Raw genomic sequence first — 19,935 nt, 5'->3', positions numbered from 1 at the left:
CAAGAGAAGCATTTTCATCATTGTTTACATTCATGTTTAATATGTGATTGATAGCTTTTTGCTTGTCTTTTTCCTAGCTCATTAGCTCTAACTCTAATTACAGTTGTCCCAAAATACAACTGTAGCTAATTGTCTTATTAAATGCAGATACCTGAATTCCAATTATGTTTCACCCTTAGACTTTCATGGGATGCCAGACAATTAACCTGTAGAATCAGAATAAGGAATTTGGCGTGTCATTCAACAGTTCAGAACTTGCTTTCATTTGGGATTAGTCTGTTGCCGTGCTGCTGTGTTCCATGTGGCCTCATCCTGCTGAGAAGTCACCTTTTTGGCAATGTGTAGTGCATGGAGTTAAGCTCATAACTAAGTCTTTGACACAGACATGCTGTAATACCACTGAGCTTATTCTTTGACTTTTAGTTAACATTGCCATATATAATGTGATGGAATCCTATAAGTAACTCATCTGAAATAATAAAAAAGCAGACTGGATTTCTACAAATCTGTTGCTCCATTTGGGTAAGGTTGGTGTGGTGGTGTTTTGTTGTTGTTGTTCTTCTTCTTCTCATTACAAGATAAAGTAGTTCAACACATTTCCAAGAACAGGATAAACACCAGGGACAGAGCTGGACTTTCCTCACATTGGCTTATTTTGGCAGCTTTAGAGTTGAAAGGGAAATATTTAATAGTGGCAAGGGTATGGTCTGTGCCACAAGGGCAGAACTGTGTAATACTGCAATAAAACACCTGGGAACAAATGCTGGGCTTCCACGTCCCTCAGCTGCTTTTCTGTGAAATGCTGTGGTGTGGTGTTTTTCCTGATTCTATTCCAACAACTTCTGTGACTATTGCATGTTTGGTTAGTTTATATACTAGGAAGGTTTGTGGGTTTTTTTTGGAAATAGGGGTGCAAATACCTCTGACTCTTTATAGGGTCACTCAAGTTCCATGTGATTGCTTTCTCTGCCCCTCAGTTTCTAAGAAGGTGATGCTAAAAACCAACAAAAAGCTAAACCACCACCAAAAAAAACCAAACCAAAACAATTAAAAAAAAAAAAAAAGGGAAAAAAATTCCAAAAGCACATTTTGACATTGTAAAATAAAGAACTCTGAAGCTGAAAAGATCCCCTAATGCAAGGTACTTGTGCAGGTTTTAATTCTTCCCTTCTGCACCAGAATTATCAGACAGCTTCCAGATGTGCTGCAGCAGAAGCCCAAGGGCTCGTTGACATTTTGTGGGTATGACCCTCTCCAAATGCACTCCCAGAATAAGCCATTAAGTGGCACTGTGAGCACCATCTTCTGTTGAGGTTTTGTTTCCAAAATTTCTTTTCCCATTGGCAGTGAATATGATTTGTTTATTTAGTTTTTTGGGAATCTGTATTTTTAATTCCCTTTCAACATGTGATTGCTTTTGTCCTTCAAGCTCAATATCTTCATTCAGAATTTATAAAAGAAGAGGTATTTTTTCCTTTGCTTTTTGTGCTCTAATTCTCTCTAAGCAAAAGAAAGTTGACCTTGGGCTTCTCTCCTTCCTCTTGCCTGCCTCTGGCATTGCTTTTATTCCTGGGACTGTGTTTCAGTTTTAACAGCCCAGAAAGACTCTGTTGTGATCCAGGGAGCCATTCTTCCACCTGAAACCTTTCTTGACTCAGAGCCCTCCTTGCTTGCCCTAACTGAGCTGTAAGATGTCTGTCAGCCTCATAGGCAAAGCCGCAGCTTGTAGAAAAGCTTGTGAAACAGGCAGATACAGGAGCTTATTGGAAACACACTTTAGGTTGGTGATTCCAAAGAGCTGAATATTTTAATAATTTAACAACTTTAGCCTATTAATTATATAGCAAGGTGTAGGCAAGCAGGTGTGGTGTTCTTAGATATTTTGGCAAGCAAATGCTGGTAGTTGGCCTCAGCACTTCCTGCTCTTTTTGAGTATCTGATCCTGGCGTTCCAGGGATGGCCACCTGGTTCCCTCAGGGGAAGGTGCTTCTAAGCTTGTAGCTTAGAACAAGATTTATTGCACTGCAGGTCAGGCTGGTGACAGGCTTTGAAACTTCTTTCTTTAAAGGGGGTTGTTGCAGATTGTATTTGCCATGAAGAGAAAATGGACAGAAAATAAAAAGTAACATTTCCTCACTTTTGGAATATCGTAATCTTGTAGTCCTAGCAACCTACTGAAGTGATTTTGTCTCTTTGGTAGCTTCACAGTTACGAAATAAAACTGCATTCCCATTCTGAAGTAGAACTATTATGTTTACCTGAAGGCTTGAACTTCTGTCATATTATTCTTTTTTTAAAAAAAAAAAACTTTAAAGATTGAAATAGATTGTTTTCAATATTTTTTGTTGATTTCTGAACAGCTTAATATTCTAGCATCTGTATACCCTTTTGAGAACATCTTGTTTATCTGAATGGATGTCTCACCCATATAATTCTCTGTGTTATTTTCTTGTCTGTCCACTTCCATGGTATCTATTTTGAGCACTTCGTTATTCTTATTTATAGTATTATTTGTAAGTAAAATTAACTATTACAACCTCTTACCGTCTTTCTAGTCTAGTTGTTATTGTGTGCTGAGTCGTAACAATTTGATAAAACACTTTCTAACAAAGTAAACCAGTATATTCTGAAATATTTTAATCTGTATTTGGTTTATAGTTTCCAAAAACCTCATCTACAGCAAAAAAGGCTCTACTGATTGAGCAATTCAATTGAAAACAAAATACAAGTATTCTTTCTTCATCGGAAATGTATACAAAACCAAAGCCCAGTGATATTGGAAGAACATTTGAATGTTGCATAATAATTATGTAGATTAAATTTCCCTTTAAATCCCAAAGGTAAGGCTTCTTAATGGGATGACTTTCTCTAGAGATGATGCACCATTCTCTGGTGATACTGTGGTTCGTATCTCATTCAATGACATCCAGGAGTTGGACTGCAGATAGTTGTCTGCTGTTGCATCTGTCCCTGCCCCACACGCAACATTGACTGAGTTGCAGTTGGGTGCCCATGTTTTTACCTCCCTAAATATATGAAGTGAAGTAATGAAGTATCTTCAATCACTTCTCTGTATGTTGTTGCTTTCAAATGTGGTGTGACAACAGTACTGGCAGCCTGGCAAGATGAGGACATGCCATGCAGTGAACAGAAAGGCAGTGAACAGATATAACACATTGAAAAAGTGTCTTGAAAATACCTCTAGTTGTAGCCAGTTATATTTGGCAGATTGGAAAGATTCTTCTTCTAACTTTAAACCAAAACCTTTGTTTTCAGGCTGAACTTAGAATTTGTATGTAGGTTATTATGAATAGTAGAACTTATTTTCTGGCATAGGGACACTGAATGAAATCCTCCTCTTTTTAGTTGGTTCGATACAGCACATGAATGCTGGGCATAAATCAAGACCTAGATGTATAAATCCTGAAAGCACTTTGTTATAGTAGTATAGGAACAAATTTTATTGAGTGCTTCTACCTCCAGATGGATTACCCACATGAATAATGGATTTTCATTTGTAAGGTTTTATTGGCTGGGAATTATTGTGACATTTCAAACCCTATGACAATGAATTGCCCCAATTTGGGATAACTAAATCCTGGGGGTATTTTAGTGTCTTCTTCATTGTATGGTTTAATCTCTAGCTGGTGTGTTTTGAGGCTTGAAAGTGTGTAGCATGTAGCTGTAGTGTTTAAAAAGACTTAAAACTTTTGATGCAAATTTCGTAATTAATCTTTGGAAGACCGATTTGACTGGAACCTCTCATGTCTTGCTAAGATCATTCTGCATTTTCTTGTGGAAAAAAAAAATCAATCTGTGTTCTGCTTTAGATTTTTCTGCATTTGTAAAATTATTTAATATGACATGTTATTTTCAGATAAATCATTCTTGTATCAGCTGGAAGACTTGCAAAAAGCTAATGAATGCTGTGAATATATTCACACCTGATTTAGATTTACTTGTCTAAAGATCTTTGTATGTGTGTCTTTCTATACACATACATAGAGATCCATACATAAACATAAAGAGTGGTAATGTTAACCTGTAAGAAAACTGTGACATGTTACCCTGGAAGAATGGAGCAGGAGAAAATTATTTGAGGTAAAGATGGAACTGAGAGATATTGGCCACCTTTTTTCTGTCAAGTAATTCTCAGCATGTTGTAAAGCAGGGGTCTTAGGAACTGTGTAATTCCCCTGTGTTTAATCTTCTGGTCAATCAGCTAATGCAGTTATGGTTTAATGTTTAGCTGTAATCAATCGAGCCATCTGGGAATAATGCATTAGAAAAATTGAAATATTTTATAACTCAAAGTGTCTTGGCCATGTTGTGTATTTTCTGTGTAATGGTATATAATAAATAGATATTAAGAGATATAATTTGTAGGGTCTTCTAAGTGTTGTGGGTCATGCAGTTTCAGTTTTCCATATAGTTATTAGTTTGTGTGGAGAGAACAAAATAAAATATTACCTTTGAGAGACTTTAAGACTTGTATGTATGGATGAGATGGAGAGAAAGCACAGGAAATACTGCTGGAGTAACAAGAATTTGCTTTGTAGTCAAATTGTATGTGTAGCTAATTTGAAATAAATTCAACCATTCCTCTGTAGTTTGAGGAAATATTTGCCTGTGTTATATAACTAAACATGTTAGATAACAGATTTGTTTTCTAAGAACCTGAGATTTTAGTGGGTAAATGATACAAACTAGACTTTTGTTTCCAATAATAATTTCCCAATAATAATTATTGGAAAATTTCCAATAATGTTTCCAATAATAATTATTTAAGTACCATTTAAGATGTGGGGTTGGTTTTTTAACAGTAAATGTGAACATCCTCAACTTGTAAAGTTAACTTTCTATTTTCATGATTTTATTTGTGGGGGCAGGAAAGAGATTATTGGAGACTGATGTACCACAGACGGACACTGTCTTCCCCTGTTACTTTTTTGGTGCATGAACAGTGTTTGACAGATGTAAAATATTTATCTGTCAAGGGTACGTTTAGCTGATGCATATAAGTCATTTCTTGCTATCCTGTTATAACCTAAAGGCATCTGGTTTCTAAGGGCTGTCGTTTCACTGCCTGACACTACTGTTCAACCCAGAATGGGTTATACGGGAAGGAGTTTGTCATTTTTAAGTGATATTTTCTCTTGGGGTTGGGCTAGGAAGTGTCTCTCCTCCTTCTGACCGTATCATTAACATGTATTTCAGTAGGTCTTTGTAAATCTAGAGTCAAATATACATTAGTACTGTTCTTTGTTCTCCTTAGATTTCTTACGTTAACATATAAATGATGTAGTAACTTTATTAATTTTTAAAGCAGAGAATTTCTGATTTTTATGAGGGAGGCAGGAATATTTCCATGATTAATATTAAGATACCTAGTTTAGATTCTCTGAATAGCCCTTTGCAGGCATTTATCTTTCACCTTTGACTGCTTAGGGAATTTGAACTCTTACAATCTGTAAAGCCCATACATTAAGAACGTGGTCATGAATAGAAGTATGGTGTGCACTGAAAATTACTGATTGCCCTGATATCCATAAAAATGAAATGTGGAGACACTGTGTGCTCTCTAGTTGTTCTCTTTTCCTTTTATTTAATGCACATCCATGCTTCTGACTGCTGTCAGCACTGCTGACATTTACATATGGGTACAGGCATCTTTCTTGTTTTTACTTGAAAAAAAAAAAAACACAACACAACATGTTCTGGCTTGGAGCCCATGCCATATGCTTCTTATACCCGAAATTAATGCAAACTGCTCAGAATCATTACTGTCATTGTTACTGAGAATCACGTATAATGTAACTCTGTAGAGTGTTGCTTATGTTAAAACTGTTTTTTTCTTTTTGTTTTTGTCTTGGTGCAGGTGGAAGAGGGCTGGTGGGAAGGTATACTCAATGGAAAGACTGGCATGTTTCCTTCCAACTTCATAAAGGAATTGTCTGATTCTGATGATGTTGGAATAGCTCAGGAAGAGCTAGTAAAGCCAAGTAAGGAAAAAAAAATCTTATTGATGTTCTATATTTCTGTCTGTGTCTTTACCTGCAACACATTGATAGGGTAGTGCATTCATACCTCTTGCTTGGAAGTGGTTTTGAATGCCATGCTCTTAATTTATGCTGTGAAAGGGTCAAATGATGATGAGAAGTGTGTACTTGCAATGCAACCTGAGTTTTGATATTGGCATCACTCTGTGAGCTGTGTTAAGACTTGCCAAGCTGCAACAGACCAAGAACAGAGAAGGCAATGATTATTTGATTTGGATTGCAACATGAATTAGAATTTTTTTTTTTTGTCTTTAGATGTGGACACTGAGCAAAGTAACTAAACATCTACAAAGTGGCTGTGCTTATTTAAACAAGGGATTAAAGTGCCATGCCTTCTGTAATGACTCCAGTAGATTTAAGGGTTCGTAATTATCGGTGTGGGACATGCGGCACTTTTTCCCTCCAGGTGCTGAGCATGTTACTATCACCTCCGTCACCCACTGCCCCAGCAGCCAAAGGGAAAAAGGCCAGAACTGGGACATGGATTTTGTTCTCTCACTTACAGTGGGCCAGTACTACTGCAGGTGAAGCGCATGTTTGGTAACTAAGTTTGCAATAGTATGAGCATGAGAGTGGGTTGTCCAATTTATAACTTCCCTTGGAGAATAACCTGAACCAAAACTATGTTGTTATATGAAGTGGACACTTGTTGATCTTCATGTTTTTTTCTGTTCTTCAAACAGATATTCTTGTTATTTCCTAATTCAGTGGCTAATTCTAAGTCTTTAGTGAAAAAGAAAGAAGTAAATTGTATTTACATATTTCAGGCTAATTCCACAATACCTGCCAAGGTCTTCCTGTTTTCAGCACTGCAGATATTCCTTGCGATGTAGTGTTCTTCTGAGATCTTTGAATAAGTGTTGTGGTTTAACAAGCAAAAATGAAATAATATGGAAGTAATATCCTAAAAAACCTGACCTTTGCAATGATGAAAAGTTTTCATATTCTTTCATGATGAAGTACATGTTCCTGTGTAGTGGCACTGGTGACCTAGTCTTGTGATCAGTGCTGCTAAAGATATTTACTGTTAACTTCAGGCCAGAATGAAATGTTTTTTAAGGAAGTTAACAGTTTTAGTATGATGGAGAGGGACAAAGAGCATTAAGTGAAGTTGCACATTTCAGTGAGAGAGCAAACTGCTTTCAATAACCTGTATATGCTATCATTAATCGTTTTCATTATAAACTGAAGTCTTAGAAGAACTAATTGTGTAGATGTACTTTCAACTCTGGATTCTGTAGTGTTTGGTACTCTATAAATGAACGTGGTAAGTGATACTGTTCAGGATAGAATACCCCAATTTTATCTGTATGCATGAATTAATATTCCTTCTTCAGGTAATTTGGTAATATTTAATTGATAATAAGCATCCTAAAAGGATCTTTTAACAAAAATGTACATTGGAGTGTGTAAAAGCAGCCACAAAGCATTGGCTTGTTTTGTTGACATCCATAATGTCGTGTGCTTAGTTCAAATTCAGTTTTCTGTGCTGGTTCTGACTGTCAGTGGAATGCAAAACCTGTGATACTTGTATTGCAAAGATAACGGTAACACCGATATAATTTTTGCCTCTTTAACTAAATTGAAGATGACTATAGCTGAGATATGAAAGATGAGTTTTCTTCTTTCTTATATGTAATTTAACTCTTTGAAGGTGCTTTGTGGCTAACTAAGATGATGTATTATTAGGAGCTATTTTATAAATAGCAAAATACTTACAACACAGAAGAGCACTGTAAAACTCCTCAGAGAGACACAAAGATTTCTATGGGGGTTTTGCTGGATTTTTTAAATTTATTTTTCTTAAAGTAAAAACATCAATTTAAGAACTGCATTCCCTAGCAGAATTATGGGAAATATCCATTAACTCAGTTCTTTCTATATAGTTTATATAATTGTTACAGGTGTTGCGCTCTAACACGTGGTGCTTTTTGCAGCTCTATTTAGGTACTATATGGATCTGAAAATCCCCATAATGAGATTGCAAAAATTTCAACAAGTTTCTACTACTGACTAGGAATTATAATCTCATTCCAAGTATCTGTGCTTAGTCTTAAAACACAGTAAAGTAAAAACCAAACAAGTAAACCCTGCAAGATTTGGCCATCAGGCTGGCATTGCTGTTGAAATGCTATGGATAACATCTCAAAAGGGTGTACATTCATGCCTCTAGATCAGCTCCTTCCTGTGTGGAGGGCAAGACATGACAGCACTTCAAATCTGCAACAACTCCTTTTTGATATTCTGGATACATTGTTTGAATATGTCTGTATCACAGGACTTTGTAAGGCAGAAACGTGAAAATGAATTCCAGTTAGCAGTCAGGTACGAGGAGCTGTACCTGCATTCAAACTAGAACATTGGGCAGTCACTCAGGTTCTACACAGCTTTTAGAGGGACCTAGGAAGGGTTGGGGTCTGGTTCTGCAATCTTGAGTAGCAACCTGGAACTCTTTAGCCCAGCTTGTAAAATGGAGAAGGTAACACTTGGCAGGTTTCCTGTGAGACTTGGGAAAGTAGCATGGGATCTTCGGAGAAGGGACACTGTGCAAACACAAGAGTATTTTTTAGTTATTAGTTGAATGTAATGCTTGATCTTTGAATCACATTTTACTGACCCTCTCTAAAGAGAGCTGGTTTGGAAGAGCAAATGTAATTTTTGGTGAACTCAAAGTGTAAGAAATGCAGCAGAGAAAAAATATATGACTTGGCTTTTAGGAAGGTTAATAAAAATGCATATTGCTCTGTCCTTCTGTTATGGCCTATGCAGGCCCAGTAGGGAGAAAGGTGTTGCCTGATTTTATTGCTTTTGTTGTGTCCATGTAAATTACATGGCAGATCAAAGTAAATGGCCAGAAGGAATTATCTTGGTTTCTTTTCAGGCTCTACCATAGAATAACTCAGAAGTTTCTTCGGAACAAAAAGCCTCTTTTTTGAAAACGTCTGGGGCTAGTTTTGGAAATGCGTAAATATTTCTGATTACTGACAGTGGGATTTGCCCCTTAACTTGAAAGGGCTGGGAACCTGTGCTTTTCTTCAGATAGTGGGTGCTCAGCAGATTGGAAAGTCAGACTGTTACAAGATGAAAAGGTTGTGGGTTTGGGAGTTGTTTTTTTTTGTTTTTAAAGTACTTGTCCCAGCATTAAGGTGACTGCCAAATCTTTTGTATGAAAAGGCATATTTCAGAATGTAACTACAGACAGGTTCAGGTACCCTTGCAGTAAACAACAGTTCCTTGTTCTTTAAAGCATTCTCCTAAATTAAAACATTGCCTTCCTTTGACCGACTGTTACAGCATGAACAGAAAATATAGATTATAACTGTATTATTATATTAAATGGATACATGAACTGTAAGATTATTTTCTAGGTTTCTCAGATATCTAGTCTTAATTTTAAGAATATTTTCAATATCACATCTTGTCATTACAGCCTGTCAAGAAACAAAAAGTTGTAAAGGAGTCAAATAAACTGTATCTGGAAGAATAACAACTTAAGGAGATGATTTCAAAAGCATTTTAGTATGTCCATGGCAATGTGTCTTGTGTTTGTCTGTTCAGGAATTGCTAAGCCTCATAGTATTCATCAACTATTTTTAGAACCTGTTAGTGATGGCCACTGAGAATTCATGACTGCTGGAGTTAGAGCTGATGACAGACTCATCAGCTGATGGCTCTGTCAGGCAGCCTCCTGTATTTTGGCTTCTTTAAACTGTAGATATCCATTAGTGTCTCTCTGGCCCTCCCCAGTGTCATGAAGCTTAACATACCTTTCTCTTAGCAATTTCTTAGTTGTTGTTTGACTGTTTTAATAGCATTCTTTTAATGGTATTTTGTAAAAACAAGGTGGAAGGATAGATTTGTGGCTTTTTTCGTTCCTCATTATGTAAAAATAAGGCAAGGAAGAACTTTTGTTGTTAATTAAACTGCAAGAACAAAACAAAAAAATGTCTTTTTACAATAGTTGAATGAGTATAGCTTTTTATTTTCTGAAAGTCCAACAGAATATTATGCAGAGGAAAAAAATACATGATCTTGGGTGTGATGCTATGTTGGGACAATTCAGATGTACTGGCTGGTTTGCTATAAAATTTTACTGAAGATGTTATTTTTTATGATGGTATACCTAGGTGAGATTGAGAACAAGCTGATACTGGTATATTATTGAGCTTGCCTGGTTACCTCACATTTGAAAGAAAATGAACACACAAAACACCTCAGATGCTAATACCTTTACCTTCACTTGAATTTCATACTATAAATGTCAGAGCATGAGTTATCTTGCTGTCAAAGAAAAAAAACCCAATAAATTAATGGTTTTTATAATAAAGATGTTACCTTAAATATCTAAGGCGAGAAGTGGGATTTGTTTGGGGGTTTTTGTTGTTTTCTTTTTTTAATTTTGGTATTTTGTTTTTGTTGGTGTGTGCCGAGTCAAAACGCCTGATTAAGCTACTGGCTGAAAAACGGATTTATTCAGGTTTTAGTGTGCTATCCCTTCAACTAGGCATTGTTTAAGAGCAGTTCTCATGTCTAAAACAGTTCTAATAAGTCATCTTGGAAAGATGCAGTATTTCTGATGCTCACAGGATCCTGGTATGTTAAAGACGTGAGTATTTCAGTGCCCTGTTTGGATGTCAGCTGTGCTTGTTCGAGTGCACTACATCTGCATCAGGAGTGTTGAACCACTGTGAGTACATCATTGCAGTAATAATTTTTTTCAGGCTTCCCCTGGGCTCCATGAGGAGGCTGAATAAGGCAGACAAATAATTTCATTTGCAAGTCTCGCACCTTGATGGACAACAGACAAAAACTATGAAAAAATGCATTCTGTTGGACATAGTAAATAACAGCTTTAGCAAAATCATGAGATTCTTTTATCTGACATACATGCAGTAAGAATATTTTAACTTCATGTACAATCAGATACATTTGTTAATGTTCTCGTTGTTTTGCTAATGAAGCTTTAAAAACGTTAGTGACTGAAAATACAGATTAAAACTTCTTCCTCTCCCTTCTTTTTACCATCATTCGATCTCTTCACCCCTACCCTGCCCCTTCTCTTTTTTTCCCTCTTTCCTTCTCTTTCCTGCTGTCAGGAAAATCTGCCTTTGAAGGGACAATTCTGTACAGAGTGGCACCGGCAAAGATTGACAGCTACAGACGCTATAACAGTGAGTGTGATTCAAAATCAACAAGCAATAGCTTTAGTCCTCAATGCGTGTTTGATTTATCTACACTTGTAAAATGTGCCACTGCTACTCACTTACGGCTACTCTACGTGCATATATTTGTCTGTAAGCTGAAGTCAGTTTGCTGCTGATGAACTGCCTAGCCTTAAAGCAGCAAGAATGCACTCGTTCCTTCTGTGCATGTATATGTTATGTGTCCATATAACGTATGTGTGTAAGCCTACAATAAATTGTGAATTACATGGGATGTTTGGGTTTCAGGTATGGATTGAAGTTAAGACCATTTAGTCCCATCGTTTTTAGCACCTGAAAATGAAAAGGATTGATAATAACCACAAATGTTTGAATTAAAATTCCTTCTGCTCTAAAATAAAATTCCCATTATGATTGCTGAATTCATAAAATATGCTTTGCTTTTTTTTAAGGAATATTATGGGTTTTTGGTGTTTGGTGTGTTGTTCGTGTATTTTGTTGTTTTGGGGTTTTTGGTTTGGTTTTGGTTTGGTTTTTTTTTCAATTTAATGCATGCTCTTCATTTGGCATTCTGTCTCTGACGGCTATTACTCACAGCATTTTGGTTGATACATTTGTTCTGCCAAGGAAGGTAAAAGATAAAAAGCTACTTTCATCTCATGTTCAGGTTTTTACCTTCTGCATTTTGGAAGCAGGGAACATGCTGCTTTTCATATGCTTTTACTACCCGGTTAATAGAGAAGAAGAGAGGATGTTGACATCAGATGCAAGACAGAGGAAGCAAGGAAGACAGAAATCTGTCCTTCCACCTGCTTTCTTATTGAGAAATCTAGCAGAAAGGCATCCTACTGAGTCACATTAAGAGTGACTGAGTACAAAGTGTTCAGTCCTGTCCTCCGGTGAACAGGATGTTGTGCTAACTTTGGCATCTGCTTTCGTCCCAGACAGCTTTCTCTTCTGAAGATCCAAGCTGTGCTGCCCTTCTTCCTCCTCTCTGGGTGGGTGTGTTTGCTCTCGTACCTCTGAGGACTTCTGTCTTATGCGTGTTCACAGCAAAGGATGAAGCCATTGAAGTGGAGTCTTCTATTCTGATAACTTGCACTTATACTTCCTTTTATTTTTTTTAAACAAAATGGTTTTTTTAAACAACACAAAACAAAACAAAACAAAAATCTTTGTGGATGTGTGCAGCTCTGAGTATTTGCTTGTGGAGAATTATTTTCTTGTCTACCAGAATTAATCTATTTTCTGCAGCTCTTCTCAAGCTTCCAACCAAGCTCTTGCTCTCGCTGGAGCAGACCATGTGGCTGGTGGTCTTCATATTTTTCTGCTGTTTCTCACCTTATGGTCTTCATGACTGCTTCTGCATCATTCAAATTGCATGCTTCTTGCAGAGTTCTTCAGCCATCATGTCCTCGAATCCACCTATCTGATGAGCATAATAAGGATTTACAAATTAGAGCTCCACTATGCTTGACTTCTAAGATCTAGCTTCAAAATAGATGCAAGGTCTGCCTTTGGAGCCTTTGATTCCACAACTTCAGTCTTTCTGGGCAGTGTTGTCCTAACATTACCTTTCAGAGTTTTCCGGAAACCTGCTCTCCATGCCCAGCCTGTTTTTCGTTAAGTGTCAAATGGCCCTTCCTCTCTTTTTGAGTCCTTTAGAGTGAGCCTAAATGAAGTCAGGAAGAATGCAGTCACTTTTCTGTTTGTGCTAGAGCTCTGCAATTAGTTCTTAATAAGACTGGTCCACGGCCATGCCCTGCCACAGAAAATAAATTTCATTAGGCTGATCTCACAGAGTACAGGATTGGATGGGTATCTACAGGTATGCTTGATAACCAGCTGCAAGAAGGCAGCTTAACCCACAGTAGATTGTCTCATGTTGCTCTGGGCAAACACCCATGTAAACTTTGTTTTTAAAGCTGACCAAATATGTCTTGTTTAATATTACTTCCCTTGGCATTTGGTTGAGACTTGCATGTTTTTTCTTAATGCTGCAGAGGTATTTTGCTTTCTCTGTACAACTGCATCTGAAAAGGCTGGATGTCCAGCTACATTTGTGACCTCTTTGTTGCTTACTGATTTGAAATTGGGACTGAAATGGGTGGTACACAAAAGCAGGTCATCTGGGAAAATTTTAAACAAAATGAGGTTCGACACCATTTATACTATCAGAACTATCTCCTAAACTAACACACAAAAAAGGAGGGTTGATTATTCTTCCTGCTACATCTGTAGGTCACTCACTACCTGCATACTTGAGTTGTTCCCAAGCAGGCCTCCTGAAGGTGTCGCCCGCTCCTTCCATTTCATATCTGATCTGTGGTCCTTACTTTTAGGGAAATAGCCATGTGCTTATTTCTCCAGTGAAAATCATTTGGAGGCATTCCACAGAATTGTTTTCATTTGGGGATGTCTGTTTAAAACAACCCACAGCTGCTCTAATTTCAGCTTTCTCATTTCTCCCTAAATTAAGCTCGTGAATTCATAGCTTAAGATTAGTTATGCCTAAAGGGTGCTTGGATTCACCTGTATCTCATTGCATGAAGCGTTGCTCAACTTTTGAAGCAAGCTTAGAGCATTTACTTTACAAATATATGCTTTGCGCTAAAGTACTTTCATTTGGAAAGCTATTTCGCAACTGCTGTGTTTAAAAGAAGTTTTCTTACTTCACCAAGGCCTGCAGTAGCCAAATGCTGTTGAATTAGTGTGTAGCTGCTTCTAGAGATACCTTCCACGGAAACACGCAAGATTGTCTCCTGCATAAACACTCAGCCTTGCCTTCATATACTGACATGGCTTTTTTGGTCAGTAGGTATGCCAGGCTCTGCTCAGCAATAATTCCAACCCCTTTGGCATTCTGCTCATTAACCTGCTGTCAGAAAATTTTTGCTACTGCATATGCTGGGTGAAGAGGGACACATGGCAACAAAAATTATTTACTGGTTGTTTTGTTGGTCACAGCCCTCTTTTCTCTCATCCTGCAACTTTGCTGCACCTCCACGAAAAATGCTTCTTGGATTTTTAAATTTTTACTGGTTTTATGTCTCTTTCTTCCTTCACTTTCCTTTTCTTCAGAGATGCTATAAATGAGGAATAGGGCAGATAAAATGCTTGATTTGACAAATATTTACCTCTCTTTCCTTATATGTGGATCCACAATGCTGTCAGTAATAGATATTAGATATAATGGAAGAAGATGAGACAGGATCGTTGAAACAGAAATATTCGTGAGTAACTTTACTTGTGATTTCTATTGTTCCACCACTTTTTCTTCTTTTTTCTTTTTTTTTTTTTACCCTCCCCCTAATCCTTGGCAAACAATGACTTGTCAGAGTTCAAAGAAACCAATATGGTTGATGTATTTGGGATGTTATTAACCACATTTAAGAGTGTCTGAATGTGAGCATAAATAAGAAACTGCAATGTGGATTTTAACAGTTCTGAAGAAAACACAGTTTTTTATTTCACCTCAACTTCTTATAACTTGCTTACAAAGAAGAACATATTTAATACACAGCTGCTACAATGAAATATAACATCTGATAAAGAACAATGCTAAAATTGGGTGAGGGAAATTTTTATGATTAAAAATAAGCATCCTATTTTCTGGAGAATTAATGTATGGATGGCAATGGATTGTGGGTGGTGGATGGAAGAATTATGTTGACTGGGGTGAAACACATTAAATCCTTCCATTGGTTTAGACTCCCACAAGTGCTTTTCCATGAGCCTCACAAAAGACCAGCTTTTGCTGAGTAGCAGGTAAAGAATCCTTTTGGCTGTGGGTGCTTATCTGTCCTTTCACGTGTAGTAAGTTCCTCTACTTGGTGAAAACAAAGGTGGTGAAAAAATAGTTCCAAAATGAAGAGGACGATGCTACAGTTGTAGAGCTCCTGAATGAATGACTGTTTCTATTCACTCTTACAGTATTTGGGGAAATGGCTGGGGATGAGGTGAAGCCACCAACTTCCGTATTGCTGGCTCTGTGTTCATCCTGCAGAAGATGCTTGCGCTGTGTTGCCCTTAATGCATGTTGCTGTGTAGTGCTGGACACTGCTCCCCTTTGCCTGCATGATTTCTTGTGCAAGCATAGAAGTTTGAGGGCTGTTTCTTACATGGCAAGAACTGTTGTGTTAAGGAAAATGAACATACTGAAAGAAAATGACAAAATGTTTAGATTACATGGTTACATTTCTTCAAGGAATATAACTGAGAATAACAAATAATGACTAATATTGAGATAGTCTGTGTCAGCCATTTGTACATGTATAACCCCTCTTGGTAAGGCAGCATATTTTTTTTTAAAGCATGAATTTATTAACCGTTAGACTATGAAGGATCTACATGGCATTGTTCTACAGTAATATTTAAAATCCAACTTCCTGTTCTGGTTTTGATTTTTTTTTATTATGCTATGGGATGTTGTTGGAGATTACTTCAGCAAAATACAGGACTTTGGTAGAAAGCAAGGTCAAGAGAAATACCTCATAGACCGTGGGTATTTGTTCTATCTTTGCCAGTATGTGAGGAAAAGGAAGGACAGTTCCTGTCTCACCTACTGCAGTTGCTGTGTATAACTTTACCTTCTTGGTCATTCAGATCAATCATTTGGGCATTCCTCACTGTCATTCTCTAAATAGAAGGAAAGGACATACTTCCCCTTGCCTTCTTCCCTTCCATAAAAGGTAAAATCCCAATAAGCTCTATTTACACAGTTCTTTGTTCTACTAAATGTGTTTGACAACATTTCTTTCTGGCTGCCACACCAAATCAGGAGATCCTTTGCATCGTCTCAGGTGCGTGCCTCTGAACAGCTGACCTTTGCATCGCTTAACAGAGCTAGCCTGAGAAGCGCTTAGAGGAACAGAGTGTCATTGGCTTATACGTCGTGAGAGTGATCCATCTTTTGCCCAGTGCCATAAATTGTCTGTGGAGAGAACAACCCAGAATAAAGAACAAAAATTAAATTGCTAAATAACAGTTCGAAATAGAAAGCTCTGTAAAACTCACAATATTCCCCCTTTTTTCCTGCCATTTTATGCTATTTAGAAACAATTCATTTCCTGTTTTGAATGGAGTTAATTTTATCGCAGCTGTTTATTTTTGTTTTTAACAGCTTTAGTTTACACAGCCCTTTATCATTTCTAAGTATCTTTCTGATTTAGAATCTTGATTTGAGGCCAGCACAGCTCTAGGGCCACTGCTGAATTAAGTCTGATGTTGTGGTCTCTTTTTAATCCCTGTTTGAGCTGATCTGTTTTGGTACATTTTAGAATGTTGCTCTCTAAAAACCTGTAACTGGCATAGCAGGAGTGTGGTGTTTTTGAAATGTCTTGAGAAAACTAATGTCTCTTATATACCAATAGAGGAAAAAATGTGTGTGAAGTGTGAACTCTCTCCAGACAGTGTTGTCAGAAGTTAATCTTCATGAATACAAAATTATGTTGCATTTTTAAGGAGCATGAAGCAACAGAGAATTTTAGAGCTCTGTGTGTTTTAATATCGCCCTGTGTCAGTAGTTCCATATTTTGTCCCAGCCAAAAGCGGGGAACAGTTGGCTCCTGGGAATTTTAACTTCTTGCTGCTGATGCTGCCCTTGTTCAGACTTCAAGGAGCTTACTATAAAAGTGCATCCAACACTCAGATTTGAGCTGTGCCTTGTGGTGTCACAGATAATTCAGCAACAATAAATCCAGGGAAAACAATAGTGGTTTTGCTTGTAGAGCCAGAAATGGGAAGTGACACCCCCAACAGACTTGTGTCCTTCCTGAGAAATTTTCAAGATCTGAAAAATTTTCCTGCTCTTAGGACTGGTGTGATAGTAGGCGCGTTAGTGAGCACCCTGTTGGTGTTAGGTACTTAGCTTGCCAGTTTTCCAAATGCTGACAGAGAGCTGGCAGATTCTAGAAGAGTTACTGTTAAAAATTAAAAATTTAAAACAAACAAAAAAAAGTGAGAGGCCTGACTACTGTATCTTTTATCCCATCCTGGCTATACTTGAAGCATTTAATAACTAGACTTAAAAGCAAAAGCTGTGCTGGGTGTTTCTGAGGATAGCCATTTGCTGAGCTGCTGGCCTTACCTCAGTGCTCAAGTTCACAGCCCCACCACAGCTGTGTGAGACTGCGTGGGTGTCTTGGTCCACAGCAGCAGGAGATGACTGCGCCAGCTAAAATGTTCTCCAGTTTTTAATGCCCATTTAGTGACCTGACCTCCCTGCTAACTGTAGCTCTTCCTGCTGAAAATTTCTTGTTTAAAAATTGTCATCTGACAGTCTAGGTCACTCAGGTTCCTGCTTAGTTCTGAGCTCTATCTGAGGGCTAAATCTGTCTTTTGGGGTAACTGTCCATCCCCCCATACCTGTTATCCCACCAAGCTGTTTGCTGTAGTGGCAAAAAAGGCCATAAAAAGCTGAAGAAAAAAGAAAAAAAGAGGATGGTTGGAAGAGGGACATTTTGCCAGTTTGAATAAGAGGATCACCTCAGCTACCAGCTGTCCTTTCCTTGTGTAGGCAGGGCCAGGGAGGCCAGTGCAGATGCATGTGGCAGGATTGCTCTGAGAGAATTGCTGGCATATATATATATATGTTGGCATAGATAGATAGATAGATAGATAGATAGATAGATAGATAGATAGATAGATATGGAAACAACCCAATGAAAAAATAAATGAAAGAATTTTTCAGGCAAGGGTGGGCATAGTGTTGCAAATCCTTGATTTCAAGTTCTTTATCTGTATAAATCAGAGGTGTAGGCATATATCTCAGCTTGAGAGGAAGGTAAGAGAGATTCTCCTTAGCATGTTGTTATGGGTAAGGGCATGTTAGATTATTTTCTGCAGGACAGTTTTGTACTTGAACACTGTGTTATCGTTTCTTAATGTTGCTACAGATCTTCATTTTATCAAATTAGTTCTCAGTTTCCACTGCACGTAGTTCTCCTCTTCTGTCACCTTTGCCTCTTGCTCTCAGGCATGAAGTAATATTAGCAAGACCAGACTAGTTCTTGGAAAAGCCAGGTCTTTTGTTCTTATTTATTTAAGTCCAGGGCTCCTCATTTTGTGTCAGTCAAAAAATAATAAATGATGTCATTTTTCCAGTTGATCAGGAAGAATGGAAGAACTCTTTTAACTTTGAAGGAGCTTTGTAAGGGTAGCCTCTGTATCTGGCCACTCAAATGCAGTTTAGCTTGGACAGTCATCACTTCAGTCCGTTCTGTCATAATTAAAAAAAAAAATGCTGCTGCTACTTCCTATGTTGCTTGCATTATCAGGACTGTATACTGAGACAAAGCTGTGTGGCAGCATAGAGAATAAAATGACACTTGGATTATCATTAAACACAGATGGGCGATGCTAGGGAAATCTGTTGTAAGCCTGAGGTGAGGTTTCTGATACAAGGTGTGATGTCTCGTCATAAAAGAATGGTCATAACAGATGAAGATGCCATAATGAAAAACCCAGAAACAAAAGCCTAATTCTTATTGGAGCCCCTTGAGGTTTCTGATCTCTCCTTCACGCAGGCTTCAAAGATCTGGAAGCCTGTGTGAGACCTGTTAAGTAATTCCCCTAATTACTACCATATTTTACTTCTATCCACTGGCCAAGGTCCAGATCCTCTTCTCCCACAATTAGCGATGCAGAAAACCTATTTTAATTATTTATTTTAAAGATAGCTTTTCTATTCATTTTAGGGAGTGGTTAAGAGCATTCATGGATTTTAGCAGTTAAAATTCAGTTTCCTGTGGAGGAAGGTCTCTGGACTGCTCTTTCCCTCCATCACAGAGTAATCTGAGGAGTTTTGACAAGGATGAAAGGATGAAAGAAAGAACCTTTGCCAGAGGGTAATTTTCCCATCCCATATTAAGAAGAGAGAGGCAGTGATTTTGCTGTGTTACCTGAAGAGATTTATACTTCTCTGGCTTAATTAATTTACCCTTGCATCTCTGAGTGCTTCTGCACTGTGGAATAGCTCTGCTATGGAAAACCATTCCCCTCCAACTACAGAACAGAGTAGTGAATGCTTGAATTCCCTGGTTATTGCTTTCATGAGCTCTGGAAGAGAAGGAGCACACAGAATTTACTGATGGCAGGAATACTGTCGTTCTAACTACCATAATAAACCAGTGAAACCAAATTTGAAGTTTTCCCCTAGGGCATCTTGGGAAAATAAAAAGGTCCAAGTAAAGAGACCAAGACCCAGCATATTTAAGAAAAGAACTGTAATATTATTATTTAGAATGCTTTAGAATTCCAGTTCTGAACAGTTTATGGAACAAATAACTTGTTCTGTGCTATCTAAATTGCATGCTTGAACAGAATTAGTTACCTATATTCAACAGGTAGATGTAGCAGCCACTCAGGAGGGCAGAGAGCCTAAGCATTTTGCTTAGTGTTTAGTCCTTTTGTTTGTTTCTAATTGGAAACTTTCTCTAATTCTGCATTCATACTCCTTTCATGTTTTGGATACAGAAGCAGCATATGATGAATTTCCTACTTAACAGTTTTGCTAAAATTCCTGGCCTGACATAATTCCTGGTTTCATTTCCTAGCAACACCCTGGTGTTGAAAACAGTTTAACAGCTGAGCCCCTTGTGTCCTTAGTCATGAAGTTCTGCCTGTAGGCCACAGGATTTGCAGTTGTGTCTGTCCTTTGTCAGAGAAGCTCAAAGTAGCCTTTGAAGAAGACTCTGTGTTTTACTGGGCAGTTG

The 19,935-nt window shown here is 37.7% G+C and overlaps 1 protein-coding gene across 6 annotated transcripts in view; it reads left to right on the top strand.

The window, feature by feature from the left end:
• The window catches only part of SH3KBP1 (SH3 domain containing kinase binding protein 1), a 228,542-nt gene that overhangs the window by 118,955 nt on the left and 89,652 nt on the right, over positions 1 to 19,935 (top strand). For 5 of the 6 annotated variants that reach the window (XM_082054543.1, XM_082054542.1, XM_082054546.1 and 2 more), the window contains one exon: positions 5,879 to 6,002. In XM_082054543.1, the coding sequence (XP_081910669.1) occupies positions 5,879 to 6,002 (124 nt within the window). Of the gene's footprint in view, positions 1 to 5,878; positions 6,003 to 11,155; positions 11,231 to 19,935 lie in introns of all 6 variants that reach the window. The other variant, XM_082054547.1, reaches the window with a different exon arrangement.

The sequence above is a fragment of the Streptopelia decaocto genome (genome assembly GCF_964273445.1).
Source record: "Streptopelia decaocto genome assembly, chromosome: 1".
Classification (NCBI taxonomy): domain Eukaryota; kingdom Metazoa; phylum Chordata; class Aves; order Columbiformes; family Columbidae; genus Streptopelia; species Streptopelia decaocto.
Note: the sequence above shows the minus strand (reverse complement) of the source record. Positions and strands in the feature narration are given on the sequence as shown.